At 40.2% G+C, this 27607-nt stretch overlaps 1 protein-coding gene and 1 pseudogene across 3 annotated transcripts in view; one reads left to right on the top strand and one right to left on the bottom strand.

Annotated features, from left to right (window-relative positions):
- The window catches only part of COL6A3 (collagen type VI alpha 3 chain), a 128826-nt gene that overhangs the window by 33501 nt on the left and 67718 nt on the right, over nt 1–27607 (top strand). Inside the window, exons 4-10 of one of the 3 annotated variants that reach the window (XM_089478062.1) lie at nt 4635–5237; nt 12982–13584; nt 16770–17369; nt 19781–20347; nt 21933–22550; nt 23981–24580; nt 26399–26998. In XM_089478062.1, coding sequence (XP_089334188.1) covers nt 4635–5237; nt 12982–13584; nt 16770–17369; nt 19781–20347; nt 21933–22550; nt 23981–24580; nt 26399–26998 — 4191 coding nt within the window. The remainder of the gene's footprint in view (nt 1–4634; nt 5238–12981; nt 13585–16769; nt 17370–19780; nt 20348–21932; nt 22551–23980; nt 24581–26398; nt 26999–27607) is intronic. The other 2 variants (XM_089478063.1, XM_089478064.1) reach the window with 2 other exon arrangements.
- Nucleotides 23139–23271, bottom strand: LOC149305379 (U2 spliceosomal RNA; annotated as a pseudogene).

Below are 27607 nucleotides of genomic sequence, written 5' to 3'. Positions count from 1 at the left end.
AAAAACAGCCCTTTTCCACATTTTTGATTTGGTAGGTGGAAAGCTAATTGGCCATTGCTCAACAGATGAGTTCAAGGCCTTGAGACCCATTGCACAAATGTCCAAGCAACTGTGACTCCAGCATAATTACAATGGTGTACATATACAAGTATGCTAAAAATGTATAGGATCTTGGCTTATGTGTTTAGTTTCTTACACTGGTTGTTCTATAATATTAAATTCTCAGACCTTTGTTTTTACACCTTGGAATGCATGAAAAGAAGAACTGAATTTTGAGTGGTGCAGGATAATAGCAATGTACAGATTGTAATAACACTCATTGTGTCTTGTCTCATTAACCTCTCACTTCAACTCCATCATTTGCTCCACCCTCCATCATTGCATTGCTGCATGACACACAGCCAAATAAATGTTTTCACCTCATTTTCTGCTCATTTTACAGGACAAAGATTTTGATTGAAGGAATAAAAATAAAAAAAATATTGTTCATTGAGTTTTAATTTTTTTTAAGGTCATGGTTTTTTTTTAAGTGTTCAGGAACCCTACACTATGTTTTTCTTTTTCCTTTCCCCTGCTTTTTACTGCCAGGATGGTTCTTGATCTCTAGCTTTAATGGAATTTTAACTGATCTCCAGATTATTATTATTTCTTGCAAAAAGGTGGAATGTAAAGGAGATGCATTCCCTTAAGTTTCTTTAAACGTTTTCCAGGCTCTTCCCTCCTTTAAGGGTTTAGCAAAATACACATTCCTCTCTTGATCTCTTTGATAGCCCACTTTGCAACACAAGTACCCATGTATAAAGTGTCTGAACAAACTTGGTTGTGTAGGGTTCTCTACCCTGGCCAGATGTTCTTTCTGTTTGACACATGAACAGAAAAGACATCCAGCCCACTTTGATGCAACAGTGTATTAACTTGGATTGTGAGTTGTGCATCTCAAGGGCTATGTAATACAGTGTATAAAAATAACCATCTATATGGATTATTTGAATTATTCATAGACTGTAAAAATTTATGACTACAGTATATGGTCTAATTATATAAAAAGAGCATATACATAAAAAAAATACTATGGTTGTCTCTGCCTCTAGAAGATTGCCAAGTAGAATTGTTTTTTTCTAGAAATAAACTGCCAAATTTTCAAGACATAACATGGTGCCTATTCAGTTGAAATACATCTGAGATAAGACAACAGTTTTATTATGTCAATGGCTCCTTTTTTTTATACATATTTAATGACATGTTTGTCTGCTTCCAAAGAATTTATTAAATGGAGATTTGGTCATGGTCGAATCCATGAGGGGTCATGCTTTTATGGTAATGACTTCTGCAAATGCAAAGATCGGTGCTGAATTTGCCCAGATATATATTATAGTCCATCATGGATAATGACTTAAATGATGCTTTCTTTCTAAACCAAAAGTTCTTTGCTTAGTTGTGTAACAAAGCATGCTTTAATTTGCCCTCCACCATCAGCTTAACCCTTCATGGTGTAATGAAGTGTAATAATAGTTCAGAAGTGACAAATTATCCAACAATTATATATATTATTCCTTGTTTTCCTGAGATCAGCAATATTTGATTTATAACCCACAGATTATTCTTACAGAACCTTCAAGTCATGTAGTAGCACACCAAGTACCATGAAGAATAGTACTAAAAATATTTCTGACCACAAACATAATTTTTAAAATGAAGAACAGGAATCTTGAAGCAGATATAGTTCTGCTATCACACACACACACACCTCTTGTTTGTCTCTCAAGGCATTCAGGGTGGCTTAAATGGGGTTAGATTATATATGAAATAGCTGAGGCTGAGCTATAGTGGCTTGGTTTTCCTAAGGCCACCTTGGATATTTTGTGTCTAGAGAACTCATTCAAACCACTTTCACAACTGGTGGCATGAACTAAGTATGAAATGCATGTACTAAAATGTGCATACATGTTGGATAATTTTGGTCTAACTGTACTTTTAATATAATGTGATTTTCTTTTTGACAGTCTCCTTGGGGCTCTACAGACCACCCCTTTCGCACCAGATTGGGGCCACAGCAACCACATGCTGCAGCCCCAGTCCAGCCTTTGCAGGACACAAAAAGGAGCCGCAAAAAGTGGCTCCTTTTTGTGCCCTGCAAAGGGTGCGATAGCCACAACTATACGGCTCTCCTTTGGCTCAGTGTCGTGCAGACGCAGTGCCGTCATGGTGTGCACCGTGTGGAGTGGCACACAATATCACAGCACCCTGGGGGTGGAGTTGTGTGCATCATGTGGACACGATGCCCCTACTCCGCCCCCAGGCCGGCCTTAATGGCCGGTCTGAAGGGCCCCCTTAGTTAAGTCATTTTGATGAACTTTTAACTTGTAGAAACACAAGGTCAAGTATTGCATCATTTTAGTAACATCAGCACCTAACTGGAGATAAACCAAACTTAATTTCTGTTTACCACATGCATTTGCTTGAGGATAAAATATAAGCTTCAATATATCACTAAGCAGATGAGAAAGCTTCAAGTAGATTCTGGGATTTTGAGAGCCATTTGTTCACCATGAGACGCCTTTACCTGTGACAGGTGTGCATCAAGTCAGATTATGCCACCCTTAAGTCATTATAGATTTTAGCTAACTACAGCTGAATTCAAAGACTAATTCACATGGTAGCTATCCTGTGATAAATATATCCAGTGTCACTAGTAAATACATTGTTCTTGTGGTTCTTCTAGCTGAGACAGCTGATCCATTCAGAAACAGTTATAACACAAAAAGTTGGATAATTATGTTATTAATGGCTTCACTCCTTTATTTTAACATGATTCTGCATTACATGATTGAATATTCAACAGTCATATTTGAAAAACAAAATGAGAAATCTCTTTTGATTGTAAGTGCAATTTTAAATAAATAATTTCTACAAGCATATTTCTATATTATTCTCATCCATTTTCCTGCACTTTCCCCTTTATAAAGCATTGCCTCCTAAATCCAGTTCCTATGCCTAGCTCGATTTTATCTCACTGGATTAATGGAAACATGGTAAACCAATTCTTCTCAAAATTCTGCTGATGCAGTGGACTCTACTGCAATAGAGTTGGGACAAGCAGTTGGATTTAAATGTCTCTATTCAGGATATATGTTTAGAGGGAGAGAAAGTGTATTTGAATGTAACAGCCTGTTTAAATGTAAGTTAGATATACTCCAAAAATTTTCCTTACATAATTTTATATTTCAGATTGGAAATGTTAGTACATTTAAGCATAACCATTTAATGATAAAATTAAAAAAAATCCTTAATTAAATTAACATTTTAACATTACTACTTGAAAATGTTTTAAAAAGTATATGTTCACTTAGTTCGGCATATTTTATTATTTCCACATCCATTATTGAAATTTGCACTTTAAAGAAGAATATGTAACGCATTTATTTAAGGGCTTCCCCATATCTTCCTTATTATAGGCGGGTTACAGACCGCCACTTAGTATGTATTCTATACGTACTAGGGTTAGGAAGGGGCGGTGCTTCCGCACCCCCCTAACCCTAGTACGTATAGAATACATACAAGATGGCGGCGCCCTGTTCATACGGGCGCCGCCATCTTTACGTATCGGACGCTGTGCGTCCGAACGTGTCGCGGGGCTAATGACGTTGTGAATGCGCCCCTGGCGCCTCGCGACATCATTAGGGTGCCGCAAGAAGAAGCTCCATTTTGGAGCTTCTTTTTTGCTCCGTAACGGAGCCGCGCGGTTTGGCTGCGACGGCTCCCTTACGGAGCAAACGGCGGTGGCGGCAGACCGCCTCAAAGCGGCGGTCTATAACCTGCCATAGTCAGTATGTTTATTGAATAGCCCAAGGGCCGATTCAAAGTACTCAAAACATAGTAATACAAGCAAGGACACACACATCCTTATTATAGATATTTTCAAGCTTTGTGGAGATATACAAAAAAAGAATGTTCCACTTGGCATTTGTCACATTTTGCAGGTGGGTGTTATCATTCCTGAGTGTTTCTCAGACACATTCAGGCTCACAGGTGTCTGAAAACCTCACATTATTGTGTTTTCAGTATATATTAACGCTCAAGAGAAAAGGTCACCACATCTCAGCTACAAAAGGTATACATCATAAATATATATATATATATATATATATATATATATATATATATATATATATTTTAGGGTGCCGGAAGATATGGGAGCGGTATGCTGTGATTGCAAATCCCAATAAAATACAGTGTGAGAAGAGGCTGCAAATAGAATTCTGATCAGGAATTCTTTCTAATCTATATGTTTCCATTCCATTTTTATGCACTTCTCCCTTTTTTAAGCATTACAACCTAAATCCAATTTCTGTTCTCAACTGAAATTTATTCTGTTGGATCAATGGTAACATGATCAATTCTTATCAATATTCTCATTTTGATTTTTCATATTGTATGAATGAGCTGGTAGTTCATATTCAGTCAGAATGCAGAACCTGCAGGCAAGTTTCATTACTTTGGCCATCACATGTTTTGTTCTTTCATATTCGTGTTTCTTGCTGGTTTCCAAAGAAACATGTCAGAACACTGTTCAACTTGCATGGAATCACTTTGTTTAATGCTTTCACCTGTTGCATTTCTCTCTTTTTTTTAAGCGCAAGAATCTGCTGACATTATTTTCCTTATTGATGGATCAAACAACATCGGTGCTGTCACTTTCGCAGCTATTCGTGATTTCGTTGCAAATTTAATTGAAAGACTCTCAGTCGGATCTGAGCTCATACGCATTGGGGTGGTGACGTATAGTGATCGACCCAGAACTGCTTTCTTCTTGAACAGCCACACCCGAAAAGTTGATGTTTTAGAGGCAGTGAAGGCCCTTAGTTTTCTTGGGGGTGAGGAGGCTAACATTGGGGAAGCCCTTGAATTCATGGTGCAAAACCACTTTACCCGTTCAGGAGGCAGCAGGATAGAGGAAGGTATCCCTCAGATCCTGGTACTGATAAGTGGCAGTGAATCTAGCGATGACATTAGAGAGGGGATTTTAGCCATGAAGCAAGCTAGTATATTCTCATTTTGCATCGGGGTCCAAAATGCAGACAATGTAGAGCTTCAGCAAATTGCTACTGATGGAAGCTTCGTATTTACTGCCCTGGACACCCGTAACCTTGATGAACTTGAAGATCTCTTACTTCCAAACATTGTTGGAGTGGCCCAGAGACTCATTTTGTTAGATGCCCCAACCATTCTTACAGAAGGTATGTATTTTTTTAATGAACAGTTATATTTCATGCAACTATTTATACTCTTGTGGGGGACTTGATTTATTCTAATAGTCCTCTTAGTAGTTAGTGTGTATAACTAGTGTGTAACAGAGTCACAGGGGACCAAAAACAACAACAAACAAACCCAAAAGATGGATGCCTGTTTTGATTGCTTATAGGAATTTCAAAACATGTGTATATAAAACATCCAAGTGCAAAAAAATGATAGACTTAGGGAAAAAACAAAAAGTGGAGCAAGAGATAAAGACTGGGTTGTTTTGCTTGTTTAAGAGGTTTGGGGTATTGTCTGAGAAAAATCCAGATGATGCTCCTCCCATGTTAAAAGCAATTACTGAAAACTTACTGTTTTGAACAAAATGCCCCAGGGACTTGCATTTTAATAATGCCAGGGCATCCCAGCTAAATTTATTTTATGTTCAGTAAAGCTAGGGAAAACCTACTCTGCAAACTTTAAGATTGCCAAGTCAGAAATGACTTGAATGCATACAACAGCAACAACAACAACAAGATGATAGAGGGTGCAGATAATACTTTATCTTTCTGCATAGTGTTGTGTAACATTTGACAGAAACATGCACTAGTTATGTAATGTGGAGTGTTCCTGCCAGACCTACTTAGTATCAGCCTTTAAAAGGAGATATTGGTAAGAATCAGCAGCTGCACAAGTGTCTGAACTTCCTCTGATCATGGCAATCATTTTTCTTCTTTAACAGGTATTATTTGATATATAATGTTTATTTATTGATTTAAATGTTTCCCTCCATAAATCATAACATCTCAGGGTAGTATATAATAAAGTCAATTTAAACAATTCAAAGCAATTAATGTTAATACAAAATATTTAAACATTCTAAAAGCACATACAGATTTGGGTAAAATCAAATACATATACAGATTGATGGGGAAAAATCATTAGGTCCCATAGGATTTAATTATGGCACTGTGCAGACAGCTCCTAAGGGGTGGCTTGTAGCTGCCTCTTTTACAGCCAGATCGGGATTGCGACATGTGCATGTTTTTGTCAAATAGCTGCCTTTTTTACAGCCAGATTGGGATCACGACCACCACATACGGCAGCCCTGATCTGGATCTTTTTTGCGTCCTGAAAGGGTGTGATAGGCACAGTACCTCGGCCGTACAGCACTCTTTTGGCACTGCATCGTGTAGATGCAGCACCAGAAGAGTTCCGTGATGCCATGCGCTGTGTGGTGCGACATGTGCCATCACGCCACCATGGGGGCAGAGCTGGGGCATGCATCATATGGATGCTATGCCCTGACTCCGCCCCCAATTCTGCCTTTAAGGCTGGTCTGAACCGAGTCTATGTTCTTTATAAAATGGGGGCCCATGGCAGATATGTCCCTTTCCCACAGCTGTATATCATGTGTTATTTCTACTGTGTGGAAACAGAGGAGACCCTCTAGCATACCCAGATTGTTGTATAGGTATAAACAGAGAAGCACCCCTTCAAGAACTGGCATCCCAAACTATTTAGGCTTTGAAGGTCATCATAATCACTTTGAATTCATACTGGGAACATATTGGCAATGTATGGAGTTCCTTTAAAGTTCATGTCATATGGTTCATATCATATGTTCCCAATAGTCTAGCTGCTGTATGTTGAGCTAGTGGCAGATTTCAAGTGATCTTCAAACACAGCTCTACTCAGAGTGCCTTACTGTAATCTAATCAGGAGGATATCTAATCCATGTCCAGGAAGATTTGCAAATGGCAGCCCAGTTGAAGTTTCCCCCAGGCATCCTGAGCTATGCAGTCCACTTGGGCCTCTAGCCACAGATATGGATCTAGGAGTCCCAACTATGCACCTTCTCCCTTCAAGGGGAAGGCAACCCCATCCAGGGCAGGTCACTTAGCCAATTCTTGGATCCAGGAACCACCAGTCTGCAGCATCTCTGTCCTGTTGGGATTCAACTTCAGTTTATTGGCCCTCAACCAGTTTGGTCCAACAATGGAATGAAGAACAATGGAAGAAAAGCAGCTTCACATAATACAGCAAGGAAGAGCAAAGTGCCTTCCAAAATTATTCAGGACACACACAATGCCTCTCCCCATCAAAACAACAACAAAAACTCAATCTGCTGCACATCCAAATCATTTGCATGGACATTCTACTTTATTTTTTAAAATTGCAGAATATTTAATTGTGTGATTCAATGGTGCCTCCATGCAAGCATAGTTCACTGTGATTCCATCCACTAGCTGCTTGGGAGTTTCAGGTGTGAACTGTTCCTTGCTGTTCTTTCAGACATTTGAACTCTGAATAGCAGTTGAGTTCCCATAGTACATCCATGTGATACTACTATCATGTAGTAGTTAGTAATACTACTTGAAGAAGACAACAAAGACCTGGAGGAAGGTCAAGGAGGAAAATGCTAAGGTTGGATTCAACATTAAGGAAACAAAAGTAATGACCATGAATGATCTACAAGATTTCACCCTAGACATTGAGAAAATTGAAATAGTCAAAGAGCTCAGGTTCCTTGGATCAAATATTGATCAGAACGGAGACTGCAGTCAAGAAATCAGACGAAGATTAGGATTGGGAAGAACTGGACAAGATCACAAAGTGTAAAGACATAACTCTTAATACTAAAGTGAGGATCATCTAAACCATTCTATTCCACATCACCATATACAGGTGTGAGACCTGGACATGAAAAAAGCTGATACAAACAAAATCAACTAATCTGAGATGTGGTTCTGGAGAAGAGTGTTGAGGATACTGTGGATAGCCAAGAATACAAACAAATGGGTTCTAGAACAGATCAAGACAGAACTCTCTCTGGAAGCCAAGATAATTAAATTGAGGCTGTTGTATTTTGGCCACACCATGAGGAAAAATGTATCAGTAGAAAAGACAATGATACTAGGAAACATGGAAGGAAGGTGGAAAGAGAGGAAAATCACATGTCAGATGGTTAAACTCAATCAGGGAAGACACAGGCCTGAGGCTGCAAGACCTGAGCAGAGAGGATGAAGACAGGGGGACTTGGGGATGTCTCATCCATTGGGTCACCATGAGTTAAAGCCAACTCAAGAGCAGTTAATAACAACAACAGTATGTCCATGGCCTTTTCTGCACAGGCCAAATAAATTGCGTCCCCCATGCCCTGTAGAAGGGGAGCCCGGATGATGCATGGTGCAAACACTGAGTTGGTGCAACCAGATCAGACAGCTGTTCAGTGCCAAATCTGGGGTATACCCCTCTTAATGCAGACTAAAAAAATCCCTGTTTGCTCCTGATCTTCCCAGAAAATCCAGACCCCTTTGCTTTGACATTGGGCGGCTTTTTAAAATGTGCCTTCTTGTGCTACCTGGCACTGCCACCATTTCCAAGAGTCACTCGCTCTGAGGTCAGAATGAAGTGCCCAGACATGTGACCAATGCTGGGCACATTGTTCTGATTTCAGAAACAAACAACTCTCTGCAGTGGTGCTGGACAGCACAGTGTGATGCACATGCAAACCACTGCTCACCATCAGAATGGAGGGTCCTAGGTAGCAGGGGGGGTGGGGGGAGTCAGGACCCATGTATATTATTTTCAGAAATACAGGTAAAGAAGGAGCCTGTTTATACTTTACAGTCATAATAGTATGGTTCCTCTTTAATTGCCTATGGCAACATCCTATGGAATTCTGGGATTTTCATTTGGTGGGCCCTTTAGAATCCTTAGCCAGAAATCCTCTGGTGCCTCTGACCAATCTTAGGCTTCCATAGGTTGCAGCGATGGCAGTTAAAGGGGAATCATAATGCTATGATTGTATCGTGTGAAAGGGTACCAGGTGAAAGCGTCCTTCTTTACTGATAGTCGAACAGTAGTCACTACATTACCCCTTGAACATCAGTCAGGTATACAAAGACCTGACTGTACTGTGCCCCTTCCTCATGAAGAATATTTTTTTTGTTTTTTCAACATTCAACAGGAGTTTCTCCTAACACAGTAGTGAAAAAAATGTCTTAAGCTCCAACTATAAATAGTGGGGAACGACACATTTGTTGTCCATATATCTGCCCTAAATGTTGAGAGTGTGTGCATGTGTGTGTTGGCAAGTATGAAAGCCAGTGAATGGAATAATCAGCAAAAGAATGTCTTCAGGGAAGACAGTGCTATCTTAGAGGGCTGCATATTTGGGGGAGAGGAGAGCACGGCCCAGGATAGACGGTCCCGAAGTGGCGTGCGGCTGGCGATACTAGGGTTAGGGACCACGCACCAACCACAAATCCCCTAACCCTAGCATGGCATGACGGCAGCATCATGGCAGTGTCCCGTCCACATGGGCATCACCATCTTGACATAAGTGACACGCAGCATATACACATTGCTGCACGTCGCTTACGCACAACTGCACCATTGGCGCACTCGTGACATTTGCCAGGCAACCCAAAAAGAACCCATTTTTTCCGGGTTCTTTTTGCTCCGGAGGGATGCCACATGGTTTGGCGGCTGCGGCGTCCCTCTGGAGGGAAACAGGCCACATCAAGTCCAGCCTTTTTTAAAGGTATGTACTGGGCCCTAGGCTCTACTGCTAGAGAAAATGGGGAAATTTGTGGGAGGAAAGGAAGTCTGAGCAGAGACCTGGATAGGTGGGGAAGGAGGAGAGCATACAAGAGAAAGAGGGAACATATTAAGCAGAGGCTAGATGGCCATCTGCTGGGGATGCTTTGATTTGGATTTCCTGCATTGCAGGGGGTTGGACTGGATGCCCCGCGCGGTCTCTTCCAACTATGATTCTATGATTAGGGAACCCAAACTATCTTTCTGCCTCTTTTGCCATCTGTAGGGATATAGTCACTTGTGCAAGTGCTCCTGCACATTTTTCTACTTCCAACACTATGTATGTTTAATTCTTATACCAAGAAGTGTAGAAAAGTGAGTGGAGCTGTCTTACTTTTACTCCACTGCTTCAGGCATTTCTGCCCAAGTCTGGTAGTAGATGTGACAGAGCTTGGCAAGTAAGGAGGTGAAGGAAGAGAGTCCTTTAAACTAACTTGTACTGGATTTTAAACAGCCCTGGAGGACCAATGTAATGTAATGGGTTGGGTGTTGGACTAGGATACAAGGAGACCTAGGTTCGACTCCTGACCTGGCCATAGAAACCCACTGAGTGACCTTGGGCAAGTCACACACTGTCAGCCTTAAAGGATGAAAATGGCAGAACCTCTCTGAAGAAAGCTGACAAGAAAACCATGTAACAGGTTTGACTTAGGGTTGCCATAAGTCAGAAATGACTTGAAAGCACACAACGACACCAACAAAAATGCAGCCCTGGGATGGAGAGAGAAGCCTAGAAACTGAGTACGATGATTGTGACATTGTTGTAACTGAAATGCCACACTGATTTCTAGGCAGTACCAGTTTAGAAATGGGAAGAACGAAGCTTCTCTTTCTCCATCCCTGCTCAAGAACAGCCCAAACAAGCCCTTGCAACCAATCCATGGTAGAGCTGTACACAGCATCCCCCCGGCTATAATCTTGTGCCAGAGGGAGCAGCTGAACATAGGAGTTTATTGCACAGGCCCTAGAACGGGTCTGTCATGTTACAAAAGGGGGGCATGATGGGAACAGGAGGTGGCATAAAACGCATCTTAAAGTACAGGAGAATGCCGCCACCAGACGTTCCCATTGCATTCCACATTCATCCCAGAGGGGGCGATTTTTGAGAACTGTTTAAAAGCATTCTCAAAAATTGCCCCCTCGGGGCCAGATGTAGAACGCAATGGGAACATCCGGCATTGGCGTTCTCCTGTGCGGTAAGGTTCGTTCTATGCCACCTCCCGTCCCCATCATGCCCCCTTTTGTAATGCAACAGGCCCGTTCTAGGGCCTGTGAAATAAACTCCAGAAAGAAATACATCAGTGTGATATAGGAACTTGATCACCAATTGTGTTCATGGATTTGTTTTTGAAAAAAAATTATGGCATTTGGAGATCAGTGTGGACAGTATGGTTATGTACTTCTATTTAGCAGTAATTCTTCAACTCTGGGCGTGAAGGGTTAGCCCTGGTGATTATAAAACATATAACACATTTATTCTTGGCTTGATGACCAAAACTGATAACTATGTGAGTAACAGATATTGAAAAAGCAAAGGACAGGTAAGTATAATGATAAATAATTTCTTTTCCATCCATCTTCCAAGAAGTTCAGAGTGTGATAAATAGTTTAGCCTTCCCAAACGTTTTAGCCCCATAACAACTCTGTGAGACAAGTTAAATGAAGAAACAGTGACTGGACTAAGATGGATCTTCTGTTCATATGGCTCAGTTTTGCAGATCTGGATTCGTGCCTGCCTTATCCAAGACCAAGAGTCCAGTCATACTTCACAGTTACAGTACTCTTTTTCCACTTTAACTATTATGGCCCTACCCTATGGCATCTTGGCATTTACAGTTTAGGCATTTAGAATCTTCAGCCAGAGAGCTTCTTCAGTGCTTCTGACCAAACTGCAAATCCGCAGATTCCATAGGTTGCAGCTACGGTGTTGAAAGTGAAATCATAACTATAACTGTGTAGTGTGATGTGTGAATGAGTTCCAGCATACTGCTTACTACACAACTGTTTGCTACTTCAGGATTATTATTGTGATACAGATTTGGTTAGTTATGGTTTTGTGTACATCATCTGATCTTGATCCACATACCCCAATATTTATGTCTGAGGTGTAGAATTCATTCTGCATTGTAATATAGAAAAATCATCATGAAATATCTGCACCACAAAACTGTGAGGTGTAGAATATGATTTTTTTAATGAAATGAAAAGGACCCCAAAATGGCATTCAGGTTTGGGTTGTTCTTAGATCTAAGCACTCACACCTCCACTCACCTGGTTATTTTGCACAGCCAGGAATGTTGTGTGAAATCAAGAAAGAAGAAATCTATTGGATATACCCAAGTACATAGTGGCTGCAAAGCAAGTGTGATGCTGAGAGAGAGGAAAAAGGGTGGAATTTGGAATGTGGGAGAACTGTAAAGTACAGGGGCTTATGTGGCTAATGTCTCAGGAAAGCACGTACCAACACTGGAGGTCTTGTAAATGGAAGTGATTATCTAAGAAAAGTAGTCTTAAGAAAGGAGGAAAAATTTACATCTCGATAGCACTGATGAGGCATACGTTAAATAGTAGTCAAATAGTGGTGATGGAGACATGAGTAGTATGTTTGATGTAGAAAGAAGACAATGTTATCGGAAAGACAGTTCTAGAGCAAAACAGTGAGGAAATTGAAAACTATTTGCTGGAAATACTATGTGGCAGAAGGCTGTTGACTTCCTGTCCTAGTTGTCAGCTATTGACTGGTCTCAGTTGTAAGTTTAGAGAGGCTTTTTTTCAAAATAGACAGCACTGGATGCCCTGTGTAAACATACAGGATATTATAAAATAAATACTGCCTATACTGGAGGAGGAGGAGGAGGAGGATTGTTAGATGTAATACCTCTAAATTATAATATTGTTAAAGATAACTCAGCATATACAAAATCAGAGATTACTTTTATAGCAGCAGACACATTGTAAAATCTGGAAAAGCTTGCTGAGTGGTCATAATGGTTGGGGGTTCTGAGAGCTGTAGTCCAAATGATAACTTTTCCAAGCTCAGAAATATTCTCTATAACCATGGATGGTATACATTGATAAAGAATTTGTTAGCATTGTTGAATGAATAATCTCACTGATTTTCTGTATGTATATTGCTTGCAGTTGTTGAAGTCAACAGGAAGGACATAGTCTTCCTGGTAGATGGTACAACAGCTTTGGGAAATGCCCCATTTAATGCAATTCGTGATTTTATTGCAAAAATCATCAACAGACTGGAAATTGGACCAGACCTGATACAAGTTGCAGTGGCACAATATGGAGATACTGTAAGACCAGAATTCTATTTCAATACCCACCAGACCAAAAAAGATGTCCTTACCAATGTTAGGAAAATCAAGCCAGCTGGTGGAACCGCACTTAATACAGGTGCTGCTCTGAGGCTTGTTAAAAACAACTTCTTCACCAGTGCCGTTGGAAGCAGGATTGAGGAAGGTGTCTTTCCAATGTTGGTCCTTATTACTGGTGGTAAGTCCAGAGATGAAGTTGTCCAAGCAGCACAAGAAGTAAAAAGAGGAGGAATAGTGGTCCTTGCTATTGGAGCCCGAAATGCAGACCGTGCTGAATTAGAGCAGATTGCCTATGAGCCAAGCCTGGTCTTCAGTCCCACTGAATTCCGCACCGTTGCACTAACAGCTATTCTTCCTGATGTTGTGACACCTATAAGGACACTTTCTGGAACCCTTGTAGAAACAACACCTGTAGAAGGTAAGCACTGTATCTCTTAAGTATTCATATATATTGCAGTTTGACCATAATTAATACTAAAAAAAAAAACCTTCCTATTTTTGCTTTTTTGTTCCTACCACAAACCAAATGTATAATAAAAGTGACTATTATCACACAGACTTCATCATTTGAGATAACCTTTTGACAAATATTTTATTTCTCATGTTTAACTATTTGGTTTTTTAATGCAGTCAAGGCGAGAGGGACTATTCTCCCAGAATAAATTCAGGATATAACCATTTGATTATAGTGATCATTGAACGAGATTAAATTACAACATTTCCCTTAATTTGTTTCTTCTCTTTTCAACATTAAAGCAAGCAAACAAACAAAAATAAAAACACATTCTACCTTATTATAATGTCTGTAAAAATTCGATGACTGGAACCTTTGGAATATTTTGATTAAATTTGGCTGCTTTTCAGCATAGCTCTATATGAATATTGTATCATTTATTCAACTATTAATGGCAAGGTCAATTTACAAAGTTATAAATCCTGTTGCTAGACTGAACTAGAGTAAACCCATTGAATCAGTGGTACTACACAACTGTTTACTTACATTCAACAATTGATTCAATGGGTTTAGTTCAATTGTGGTTAATTTAGGATTTAGGCTAAAGGAGTTAGAAGCATGTAGCTAGCAGACTACATGCAGCCTGGAGGGACTCCTGTGAGCCCACCCAAGGCCTGCTGTCCTAAAATATGCATTTTCAGCTGAGAAAAGCTTCTGGGGGCATAGTTTAGAGTTATATCACTGCTTCACACCACCTACCCCCCCCCCCCCCCCATAGTCCTATAACATATAAAATAGTGGCAGTTATGCATCCCATGTAGGATCAGAAGGACCCAAATATGGCTGTCCAACCCTCTGTTCTACGGTTTGGTAATAGAGATTCAGGTAGATTCATTATTGTTCTTTCTAGGAGCTTTCCCATTCTTTCTGAAAACCAATGGAAACACTCCCTTCCAGCAGAGCTAGCATGGTGTAGTGGTTTGATCCAAGGATTAGGACTCTGGAAATAAGGGTTCAGTTCCCTGCTCAGCCATGGAAACCCACTGGGTGAGCTTGGTTGAGTCATACACTCTCAGCCCCAGAAAACCCCATAAGAGGTTCACTTTAGCATCTCCGTAAGTTGGAGATGACTTGACGGCACACAACAACAACAAAACAGTGTTGAAGAAAATAAAGGTTTATTCCTTACTTAAGATTTTTGGAATGGCTATCGTTTCTTTAAGAACTTCAGTTCAGAAGTTCAGCCTGTCTGAGACCAAATCCTATTGATAATTTCAGTAAAAGCAGACATCTTGTGATGCTGGCCATGTGCCATAATAAATTCATTCAAAAGCAGACACCTTGAATCACTGAATAATGAGTCAACACATATAAATGGCATTAATCCAGTGGATCTACTTTAGTTGGGATTACTATGGGATTCAAACCCCCCCCCCCAAAAAAAAAATGTTGAATGTTGTCTGCCTTCCTTTCCTCTGCTGTCCACTTCTCCATGTAACTGGGAGACTGCGGCATGTCCAGAAAAATAGTAATCTCCCCCTGTATGGTATAAAGCCTGTCAAATGACCAAAAAACGAAATCAGAGCCATTTCCCATTGATAAGTATAACAAAATGAGGGCCAAATGAGGTTAGTTTTCTGAGGGTCTCCTCCAATAACCTTGAATTTTTTTATCGAATAATCATTTTGAACCTCACTTAATTGTTCAGGTACTAGCTTTTAGAATTTTCCCTTCTTAATCCTTAACAAAGATTGATATCACAGGACCAAAATCTGTCACCTAAGCTTTTTCCCCCCCAAAATGTTTGTTTCCACTAATACATCCTTGCATGGTGTATTTCAGCTGTGACATTTTTATTTTAAAATTTAAATTAAAAATGATCTTAAATGTTCTTACACTTTGAAAAATAAATGCATTTGTCTTTTCTCTTATTTTCCCTCTCCTCTAAATTTCTCTCTCTTTCTCTTCCATCCCTCCCTCTGTTTTTGTCTCTCCTTCTTCCCTCTCTGAAAATTTTAGCACATGGCTATAAACTCCTCCTTTCCCTCCTTATAGTTACTACTAAAAGTTTCTCACCACTATCAGTTTGTGCCCACCAGCTATGTGACTGGAAAAAAGCTTGCACTACTGCTCTTTCCCTTCCCTAGCCTTCCCTTGCACATCCAGAAAACTTTCCAGATGGTTTAGTGGTGTGTGTGTGTTTCTGAACAGTTTCCAGCATTCCATAAGATGACGCAATGGTACTTAAAGTGATATCAAGGTTTTATGATTGTGTGGTGTGAAAGAGACACAACGCAAAATGGATATGATTTTTTCCCCTAATGGATTAGTTGCAGATTGTTCCACAGTCTTGGAAGTGGGAAAGCCCTGAACTACACCTGATGATATTGTTTTAGAACATTTGGGACTGAAATGTCTCCTAACATGGTTGTAGCCTTCTAGAAAGTAGTCTTACTTTCTCTCCAGCCCTATAGAAGCATTTGAGAAGGAAACACAGGCCTAAGAGGAACAGCAGATGCAGAAGTAACGGTACTGCGAGGCTCTGAGAGCATGCAACTCTCTCTGTTCACAGGGATGTGGCCTGCTTTTCCACCTGCAAGCAGTGCAAGTGTAAAGTCCTTTAGAAGGGACCTAACCTTTGCCCAAATAGGTTATTGGGATGTGTGGAAGGGTTAGAGGCCCAAGCGAAGACTGATATCCTTGGGGCCTGTCCAGCCTATTTTGGATTTACAGTAGTTTCTGATACCTGAAATGGGTTTGAAAATTTAGAACCTCCAGATTAATACAGATTCTTTTAAAATGAAGTTTACACATAATTGTAAGCACAGCCATTCTCCAGGAATAGGCCCCTGGCATCCTCCTTATATTACTTGCATGGAGGATGAAATGTTATTCTCATTGAAAAGACATCTAGAGAAAAATGTCTTAAATGGCAGTTGGACACGCTTTCACTGATCATGCAGAAAGGTTCCTGACGCTCACTCCAGTTCTTCTCTCCTTCTCTTTCTGTTGTCTCGTCTTCTTCTCCCTTCTTTCTAACATTGAGGTATACATGTGTGTACCGCAAATGTTGTATGCACACATGACAGATACTGGTGTATGTGTTTTTCTATGATGTCTCTCATGTTATTTTCTGTGCTCTACTGCAGTTCTGGTAAACAAAAGGGATATCATCTTTCTTTTGGATGGATCAGTCAACGTTGGAAATGCCAACTTCCCATATGTCCGTGACTTTGTTGTGAACCTAGTTAACTCCCTTGATGTTGGAATTGATGATGTACGAATCGGCTTAGTGCAATTTAGTGAGAATCCAAAAACTGAATTCTTTTTAAACTCTTTCCTAACAAAGGCAGAAGTGCTTAATCACCTGAGGGGACTGAGACTCCTTGGGGGTTCAGTGCTGAATACTGGTTCCGCACTAGACTTTGTTCTTGCAAATCACTTCACTCAAGCCGGTGGGAGCAGGATAGATGAAAACGTCCCTCAGGTGTTAGTCTTCCTTGCGGCAGGGCCATCTGTCGATTCATTCCAACAGGCTGCCAATGCTTTAGCGCGTGCAAGAGTGCTAACATTTTGCGTTGGTATTAGAAATGCAGATCTGGCAGAACTTCAGCAGATTGCATTTAATCCACAAATAGTATATTTTAGGAACCAATTCAGTTCTCTGGCAGATTTACCACAGGAAATGATTAGGCCGTTGACAACATATGTTAGTGGAGATGTGGAAGAAGTTGTAATCACATCAACAGGTAATTTCTCCCCCTTTCTTCATGCTTTATGGTTTTAAGAATTATTATTTTCAGTCTTGCAGGTATATTTTGATTGATGCATACACTTTTCTCTATGGTTTAGAGCCACTTTACACATTATTAAATGTAAAATTCAGAAACATGTTTCTCCTGTACATACACAGTAGCCATTCTCCATGTACTGTGATTGACCACAGCATCAATAATGTTCATGGTGAAGCATTTTTTAAAGGAGGTCTAAGAGTTGTTTCACTCATGTAGTGTTATATACATGGGCTATACAAGGAACACAGTGTTGCTAATGTAGACCTGTGCAAACTCCTAGTCATAATGTTTGTATGTCTATTATATTATATTATATTATATTATATTATATTATATTATTATATTATTATATTGTTTGCCTGTCTTTAGGGCTGAAGGGTGGGGTATAAATACTGTAAAATAAATAAATAAATAAATAAATAATATATCATATCATGTGGACATTCCCTGAGAACCCACAGCTACCAAAATAGATATGCAGTCTTCATGGTCAAGCTGTGGGCACTCCAGTCTTTTTCAATGCCAAAAAATTTTTGGTTTTTGCCCCACTTTGTTGTATACTTAAAAACCCACAGAATGGATTTTCAGTAAATGACAGTGTTTTGGAATGTTATAGCTTCTGTGCTATTCAATTGTGTCTCCCTGCATTAGAGTATATGCTCTTCTTGATCATTACATGCATCATTCTTCATTTTATTTATTTGTTTGTTTATTTATTAAATTTATAAACTGCTTTTTGTTATTTTAAAAAAGCCAAATAAAAGTGGAAGTACAAATTATTAACAGTAATAAATAAAAAAAACTAAAGATTCATGGAATACTGCCAGCAGCAATTAATATATCTGGGCGTTTTTTTTCATGGGGGATCATTCATCCATGTGAGCAGACTGAAATGGTTCAGCTCTGGTTCATTCTACCACTTCAGAGAGAACAAGGTCAAAGGCAACTTATTATTTGAACAAAGAAAGCGGATTGTGGTGATATAATTACAGTTGTGTTTTTTTAAGAAGGAAGTACTTTAAATGTTCCATGAATTATAAATAATAATATACCTATGCCAGTAATGAAGTCATTCTAGTGAAATGGTGACACAGTTGCTTCAGCACTCCTTTGACCCACTTCTGCTTGTCTCCACATTGCACTCAGCTTCTCGGACCTAGCTTGTGTCCCCAACTGTGGAACTGGTGCAGCTGGGCTTGTGTTGCCCTGGAGTACAATGGCCTGCGAACAGGGACAGAGCCCTCTTAGAGGTGGCACCCTGATTATGGAAATTCCATCAATCAAAGATCTAGCTTCCCCTCACATTTTTGTCTTCTTGACACTACTTAAAAACATTGGCATCACAGGGGAGGTGGGGTGTGATGGATATGGACCACACTGGATGACACTAGAAGAGGGGTGGTGCATGTGTGCTCCTCCTGAACCCAGGGGAGAAAGCCCAGGGGCGGAATAGCAACAGGGGCTCACACACACCCTTCCTGCAACAAGTGACACCATACTTGGTAACTCCACTGCTTAAAAACAGCATTTGCACAAGCTTCTAGGACTAAGGAAGTGTATGATTTGTCTTTGCAAATATTTGTATTGCTTTTGTTATATTTTAGGAGATATTTGTAATTTACAGCTGTTGATATTGCTGGTAACCAAATATGCATAGTCTGAAGTATAATTAATTCACTTTCCTGGAAGATCTAGAACAGTGATGTACTTAACCTTCAGACTTAATGGCCTTATCTCACACTACCTGTCTACCCAGTAATCTTGAGATGGCACCAACTGTGTATTTGCTTCAAAATATATTGCGTCCTACTGTATTTGAGGCTTGCAGGCCTTCTTGAACATTTTGAGAGTGCATCTACACTGAAGTAATAATGCAATTTGACACCACTTTAAGTGCTATGGCTCCATCCTATGGAATACTGCGATTTGTAGTTTACAAGATCTTTAGCCTTCTCTGCCAAAGAGGGCTGATGTCTCACAAAACTACAAATCATGACAGCTAAAGTGATGTCAAACTGCATTATTTCTACAGTGTAGATGTACCCTGAGTGTTTTTGTGGGTTTTTCAGGCTATGTGGCCTGAGTGTGATTCTGGATTTTTGCCCTGAGATCTTACTCTGATGGCACCATTTTGCCAGCATTCTTCAAAGCAGACTAATAATTATTTCTGCACTATACCATCATTATGCTTAGTTCCATCACTGGTTTTTTCTTCAAATGTATCAAGGATAGCCACAACCAAAATTATTCCTAATAAAAATATATATCAATTTCTTATCTGCTGTATATAAGATATGTGTGTAAATGAGATGGGGTGTGCTTCTATTTTCTTGTCTCTTAACTGTTTTACTGCCTCTTAATTCCAGACAACAAGATTGATATCTTATTCTTGTTTGATGGTTCTGCAAACCTTGCGGGTCAGTTTCCAGCTGTTCGTGACTTTTTGCACCGAATTATTTCTGACCTGAATGTGGGGCCTGATGCCATACGTGTAGCCGTGGCCCAGTTTAGTGACAATGTACAAGTTGAGTTCAACTTCCAGGATATCTCCTCCAAGCAAGAAATCCTTCAGAAAGTGAAAAGGATGCGGATAAAAGGAGGGAGAGCACTCAACATTGGTGCTGCTCTAGATTATGCAATGAGGGACATCTTTGTGAGGAGTGCTGGCAGCAGGATTGAGGAAGGTGTACCACAGTTCCTAGTGCTTCTTGCAGCTGGAAGATCAAGTGATGATGTGGGTCGGACCGCTGATGCTCTGAAACAAACGGGTGTTGTTACTTTTGTTATCAAATCCAGGACTGCAGATCCTGGAGAATTAGAAAGAATAGTTTATGCACCGCAGTTCATTCTAAATGCTGACTCCCTTTCTAGAATTGGAGATATACAGCCTGAGATAGTCAACCTACTGAAAACCATTGAAATCAGACAACCAGGTATATATCTCTTCAGTTTCATTCTTTCTTCCTTTGTCATTAAAATGTATGCTATCTGTTTATTATTTTGAACAGAGCTACAATGGACACCCAATAATAAAAGGCAGTGCTGATTCCAAGAGATTTAAAAGTGGGATGCTTTGCAAACCAATTCCAGTGCCACTATGAGCTGAGTCTGGATCTGCTGTGCAATTCAGACCCAGCTCACAATGGATTTAGCACCAGCTGAGCCCATTGCTACTTCCTATTTTTGCTAAGTGACAGATGAAAGATTTGCTCTGAGGAGACTTGGCTGGTGACCAGAAAGTTCTTGCGGGCTCCATTTGTATTGTCTGGACATTCCTGAAGATGTTCTAAAGCAGTGGTACTCAACCTTCCTAATATCTCAACCTTTTAATACAGTTCCTCATGTTGCGGTGACACCCCCCCCCCCCCCCCGGATAGAAGAGCCTAAGAGCATCGGTTCCTAAGACTATTGGTTCCTAAGATCATCGGAAATATGTGTTTTCCAATGGTCTTAGGCTAGCCCTGTGAAACAGTCATTCGACCCCCAAAGGGGTCGCGACCCACAGGTTGAAAACCATTGTTCTAAAGCATCTTTTGCCACAGATCTGTATGGTAATTGTTATTTCCACCACCTTCTGGCCCAGTTCCCAATCACTGAGGTCCAAGATTGTTCTCGCCCCCTCAAAAAAGAGAAAAGCCATGCAAGTAATGAATGAAAGAAATTGAAAAAGTGACTATGAATATAACAGAAAGAAAAGTACATATCAACAGATATGTTTTATCAACTGTTTTTCCCCCCACAACTGTTCTGCAAAAATGGTGGCAGTAGCACCATGAATGCAATTTCTTGGCTTATAATCTCCAACCTTCTTACAAGGGAGTATGGCATAGCCAATTCACAGCATTAAGTATAGGAAGGGGAAACAAGTGTGAATGAGGATTGCTGTAATATCAGATGTTTCTAAACCAGAGTGGGCAAAGTACAGTCTTCCAGATGTTGGTGAACTGCAATTTCCATCAGCCTGAGCCAGCAGAGTCAGTGAAAAATGATGGGAATTGCTATTCAGCAGCATGTGGAGGGCCTAACCTTGCCATCCCTGTTGTTTAAAACAGATATTGCTAAAGAATTTTCTATGGATGATAGTGTGGGAGTAGAAAACAAAGAAAACAGGGATCTTCAAAGTACACAGAAACCAGATGATTTCAAAAATAAAACTTCACTGCATTTGAGCTTGAGAAACTTATCCACAGGGTCAGTTTCATGGATTCTTCAGAGGAATTAAGTGAACCTTCACTATCTGAACATTTCAGTGATTCCTGTGTACATTTGAGGGTTTTTCCTCTTAATTTCTTAAGGTGCTGCCTTTTCTTTCTACCCTGCACCACTCCTCACCCCAATTTTCTGTTAACTATGGTAGCAGCAGAACCATGCAAAATTAATTCACTTTAAAAGACCAGTGTTGGTGTGTCTTCATAATTACCTTCCTTCCTTCCTGTCTGTCTGTCTGTCTGTCTTTCTTCCTTTCTTGAATATGATTCTCATGTATTTTTCTCTCCTACCTCCACATTTTTCAAACAGATGATGAAGTTCAGAAGAAGGATGTTGTGTTTCTGATAGATGGTTCTGATGGCACCAGAAGTAGTTTCCCACAGCTGACAGACTTTGTGCAAAGAGTGGTTGAAGGTCTGGTGGTTGGTCCTGACAAAGTCCGGATTGCTGTGGTCCAATACAGTAATACAGTCAAAACAGAGTTCCTTCTGAATGAGTACTCAGACAAGGCAGATGTGATCAGGGCCATCCAGATAGTGTCTGCTATGGGAGGCTCTCCTGTTAACACAGGAGCTGCCCTTAATTACCTGGTTAATAATATATTCACAAGGCAGGCTGGAAGCAGGGTGCTTGAAGGTGTCCCACAATTCGTGATCCTCCTGACTGCTGAAAAGTCAAGGGATGATGTCAGAAGGCCAGCCTTGGATCTGAAGACAAGAGGTGCAGTGCCTTTGGGCATTGGCTTTGGAAATGCAGATATCGCTGAGCTGCAGGCAATTTCATTTGTTCCTGAATTTGCTGTCGTTGTTTCTGGTGTCAGTGAACTGGGCAACATTCAGCAGCTCATATCAGAAAGAGTGACTCGGCTGACCAAGGCAGAAATAGAGGCTTTGACCCCAGACTTGACTTTTCCACTCCCTAGCCCAGGTAAAGATAAATTTTTTAACTACTGAACCTTTGCTGTATAATGATGTGCATAATGGGCACCCGATGAAAATATGATCATGAGCCAAACAAAGTCAGTGGAAGCAGAGGGAGACATTCTGTGGACACTGTCCAGTATCACTCAGACTACCATAGGCAGTAGTTTTGATCATGTGCATCAAGAGGACTTGATGTGTCTTTCCCCATCATTGCTTGAAGCAATACCAAAATATGCAAACATTGCCACTTCGAAGACTTTCCTCAGAATTTTCTGATATCCTCTCTCTTTCCCTCTGTGACCACATTCACATGTGTGTATGCTGGTCACCATTTTTCCCAAAATGTCCTGGAGTGATGCTAGCTCTCAGGTATTGTGCAAGATGAAACAGTAGTGAAAGAAGATTAAAAATCTTAGAAAAGAGAAAGGAGTAACACAGATAACCCCATTTCTAAATAACTATTGAATAATTTCTTCTTCTAGAGAAATTTGGTATATTGCACCCGCCTTCCCATTTCTTTTATCCTCCAGTTATTTTGAAGAAATTTTAGAAAACATTTGAGGACATTGCTAGGTGACATTTCAAAACTGTAAAACTTTTCACATATTGCATCCGAAGCACAGAACAAACTGTGTGTGTGTGTGTGTGCATGCACATACACACACTGATACAAATAATTACTACACACACTACACTTGATCTTAGTCAAAAGACCAAGAACTGATCATTACTATTTGCACTTATGTCCCGACTGCACATATGTACTGCATTATCTCCAGTGACCCAGTTATATCTAGTGGTGGCCTCAAGCTGACATAAACTGGTGAAGGAGGTGGCCAACAAGGTATAAGGACAATGGTCCCCATGTTGCATCTTGTTCCTATCTCAAAGTTGTAGATTAACTAAATTCACACATCACACCAGATGGTGATTAGAACAAAATATAGTTTATAATGACCCAATTGATGTGTGCTTCCATATGTACAAAAGGCAATCCATACTTTAGAGCTGCTTATCTGATTTTATCTTCCATCTGCTCAGTGCCTCTGTTTCTATCATGGAAACAGAGCAATGACCATCATGTAGGCCTGTCAGTTTAGATATAATGCAAATCACAGTTGCCATAAGCAAAAAATTGTCAATCAACATCAGAACATGCTTTCAGAGACTACTTTGCTGACTGCTCACAGGCCCAGATCCCAGGCATGATCTGAAGGCATATAATCTGGCATCCAAGTAATGTAGCACAACAGTCCAGGTTCCAGGAAGAACTGAATAGTTTTATCAGCTTTCTACCAATTTTCTGTGTTATATTGCTGTTAATCAAAATGAATATCAACTTGAAGGTAATTTAAAAAGTGTGTATTTTAAAATTATTTGCTAGTATGTTGTTCTTTGTACTAGTGTCATGCAGAGTTTTTTGTTTTTCTATAGGAGATGGAAAGAAAGATGTTGTATTCCTTATTGATGGCTCCCAGTATGCAGCTCCTGAATTCAATTCCATCCGTGAGTTTATTGAGAGACTTGTAAGCAATTTGAATGTGGGTCCTGATAATACTCGGATAGCTGTAATTCAGTTCAGTGAAGACCCCAGAGTTGACTTTCTGCTGAATGCACACTCTACCAAGGAAGAGGTTCAAGCTGCAATAAGAAGGCTAAGACCCAAAGGAGGGAGACAAGTGAACCTTGGTTCTGCTCTTGAATATGTTGCAAAGAATATATTTACAAGGCCCTCAGGAAGTCGGATAGAAGAAGGTGCACCTCAGTTTTTAATACTCCTCTTTTCCCGCTCACCTGATGATGATGTAGAGGACCCAGCAATTGAAGTCAAACAAGTTGGTGTGGCTCCATTTACTATTGGAAAGAATGTGGATCCAGAGGAAATGGTCAAAATAGCTCTTAGTCCTGAGTATGTGTTCCAGGTGTCAACCTATCAGGATCTTCCTAGCCTGGAACAGAAGCTGATAAGTCCTATTACAACCCTAACAACACAGCAGATACAAAGACTCATTGGTGATATCAGTCGCCCTACAGGTAAGGGTGCTTTATGCTATTGTTCATATAAATAATTTCTCCATGTTCTCCTTTCTATCACCCACCAACCATCCTACAGAAAATTCTTTCCTGGCCTCTTGTCACCTGGTTATAAAGAGCTCACAGAATGATGCTTCAAGCAAAATCTATCTCTAGCTTCTCCTAACTAACCAGGCACCTTAGTACTTATTCTGTACTAGTGACAGGACCACAGCTACCATTCTTTGTAGGCAGGGGTTGCTACACTTCCAGGTGAGTCTTCAAAGTAAAGAATGAAAAAATAGTAAGTGGCTGATAACCAACTGGAATCTCTATAACCCTCTATCCATATGGTTACATATATTTTGCACCAATTAATTTTTAGCTAAGAAATGTGCAAATTGAATAAGAATAATTATTCTCATGTTCAGAATTGTTTACTTCCTTGTAAAGAACATTTTTCTTGAATAAATGAGAACATCCATAAGTTGCCCTTTAAACAGTCTGCCATAGTTCTGGTCATAGTGTGTAAGAGAGGATCCCTAGTTCAGGGGATAGAACTAGGTGGGCCTATGGATATAACTTTTCCCTAAGTTTCTTCTTGAAGGTAACAATGAGTACTTTCAGCAGTTTTCTTCCTACTGTGAGAAAGACTTTAACAGTGACACAGTTTTCCAAGGCTAATTATAATTCTTTGCAAACTTTGCACATGGTTGTTTTGCACAAAAAACAGAATTTTCTGTTCAGGAAACAGCTTTTTCCTCATGAAAAATATTTCAATGCAGAAATATTAATTCCTGCATAGAAATTGCTGTTTTCTCAGCAAATGTTTCTATACAAATCACCCATGTGCAATTTTTACAAAGAATAAATTCTCAATGATGTCATTTTTTGCATGGGAATTGCTATTTCTGCAGTGAAATATTATTTTCCATGCTGAAAATGCTGTTTCCTGCATAGAAAATGCTATTTTCTATGCAAAAACAACCATGTGCGAATTTTGCACAGAACAAGTCCCAAACTGCAAAGATTCTCATCAGCCTGGGATTCTTTTCATAAACAAGGCGAAGAAGGCAGGAGATGCATGTGCTCTCTCCTCATTCTCCGGTGCCTTGGCTCTCTTGTCTGAGAGAGTGATGGCACCAGAGAAGGTGGGAGGGATGCATGCATGTGAGCACCCCTACTTCTCCAGTGCCTTGGCTTCATCATCCTTGAGAAGCATGGCAACAAACAATGTAGGAAGGGTGGTAGGAACTGGGGACATGATCAGCTGCTGCTCTCCCGCAAGGTGTGCTTGTCCTCTGAGGTGTCACCCAGTGTGGTTTGCACCCTCCTGGCAACACCACTGACATATTATAGTTTATTTAGTTCCATTTTGCCATGATAATATTTTGTATGTTTTAACTTATGCTGTTTTATCTATTTTTGGATTTAGAAAATTTAGGATATAGATCTTAATCTAATGAAGATTTAGGAAGAGTGTGTGTGTGAATGGTGTGTGTGTGTGTGTGTATGAATGAATGAGTAAGCCAGGGGCATCAGTATCCCAAATGTATGGGTATGTGCAAGCAGGCCTGAAACAGCTTAATTGATTCATCTGCTCTTTGCAAAGTTGTCTTTATGTCAGGTTAGGCCATTGGCACGTCTGCCTCAGCCTTGTCTTCTCTGACTGCCAATGACTCTTAAGATTTTGACTGTTGCTACTTACTATCCAGTAAACAGGAATTGCCAAGAACTGAATCTGGACTATATATATATATATATACAAAGCCTGTACTTGTGTTTGTGAGAAGCCCTACATCATTTCACTTTCCCATATCTATTTTTCCCCTTATGCAGATTTTGACAGTGAAGCAAAAGACATTGTCTTCCTTATTGACAGCTCTGACGACGTTGGGGTAGATGGCCTTGCTCATGTTCGAGATTTTGTTATCCGAATTGTCCAGCAACTAGATGTTCGACCAAGTAAAGTGAGAATTGGTGTCGTCCAGTTCAGCAATAATGTATTTCCTGAGTTCTTCTTAAAAACCCACCAAACCAAGAATTCTGTGCTACAAGCCATACGCCGCCTACGGCCCAGAGGAGGTACTCCCTTGAATGTTGGGAAAGCTCTGGATTACGTGGTGAGGAACTACTTTGTCAAATCTGCAGGGAGCAGAAGAGAAGAAGGAGTCCCACAGCATTTAGTTCTTTTGCTTGGAGGGAGATCCCAGGATGATGTCAGAAGACCTTCCATTGTGATGCAGTCAGCAGGGATTAAGAGCCTCGGTGTGGGAGCCAAGAATGCAGATAGCGCAGAACTGCAAAGCATTACCAGTGACCCCAGAACTGCATTCATTGTGAGAGAGTTTGCCGAACTCCCAGTAATAGAGAAAAGGTTCTTTGCATCATTTGAGGCACCTCAAGAACCACCGGTGACACCAACTGAAATCCCTCTCGGTCAGTCTCTCATTTCAAAACACAATGTCAAAAGCAGCATTGGAGGAATACCGGATTTTTAGTGGAAGCTAATCAGATTTATAGTTGTGGGAAGCTATTGAAATGACATATGCATGAGTGAGAATAGTACAGGCAGATACCTTAACTGTCTCTTTTCACTGTCAGAGCTCCTACAACCAAATGAAAAAGGGGAAAAAATGTTACCCCTGACACAAAATGGATTTGCTGCTTTGAAATCATTGCAAAGAAATCCAAAATTCAGATTATACAGAGATTTTTTTAAACACACACATACACACACCCCTTCTTTAGGCCAACAGGGCTGTCATGTTGCAATGCCATTTACAATTACTTAGGAATGGGTCCCTTGAATCTGATGGGTCTTGCTCCCAAGTAAAAAGTCATAGGATTAGCTGTTTGCTTGTAATTCTTGAGATTTGGCTTTAAACCAATATAACCAACTTTAATCCCTTGTTATATCTGAACTTAATGGGGAAAATTCTCTACACTCTTGAATATGTAGAGAACTGTTCCTTTGGCATATTTCATTACAATGGAGTGAACTTTTTGGGAGGAGACTTTCAGAATCCCAAACTAATGCCAGCCACA

Source organism: Sceloporus occidentalis, unplaced genomic scaffold (genome assembly GCF_023333645.1).
Source record: "Sceloporus occidentalis isolate IW3139 unplaced genomic scaffold, rSceOcc1.0.p SCAF_12, whole genome shotgun sequence".
Classification (NCBI taxonomy): Eukaryota; Metazoa; Chordata; class Lepidosauria; order Squamata; family Phrynosomatidae; genus Sceloporus; species Sceloporus occidentalis.
Note: the sequence above shows the minus strand (reverse complement) of the source record. Positions and strands in the feature narration are given on the sequence as shown.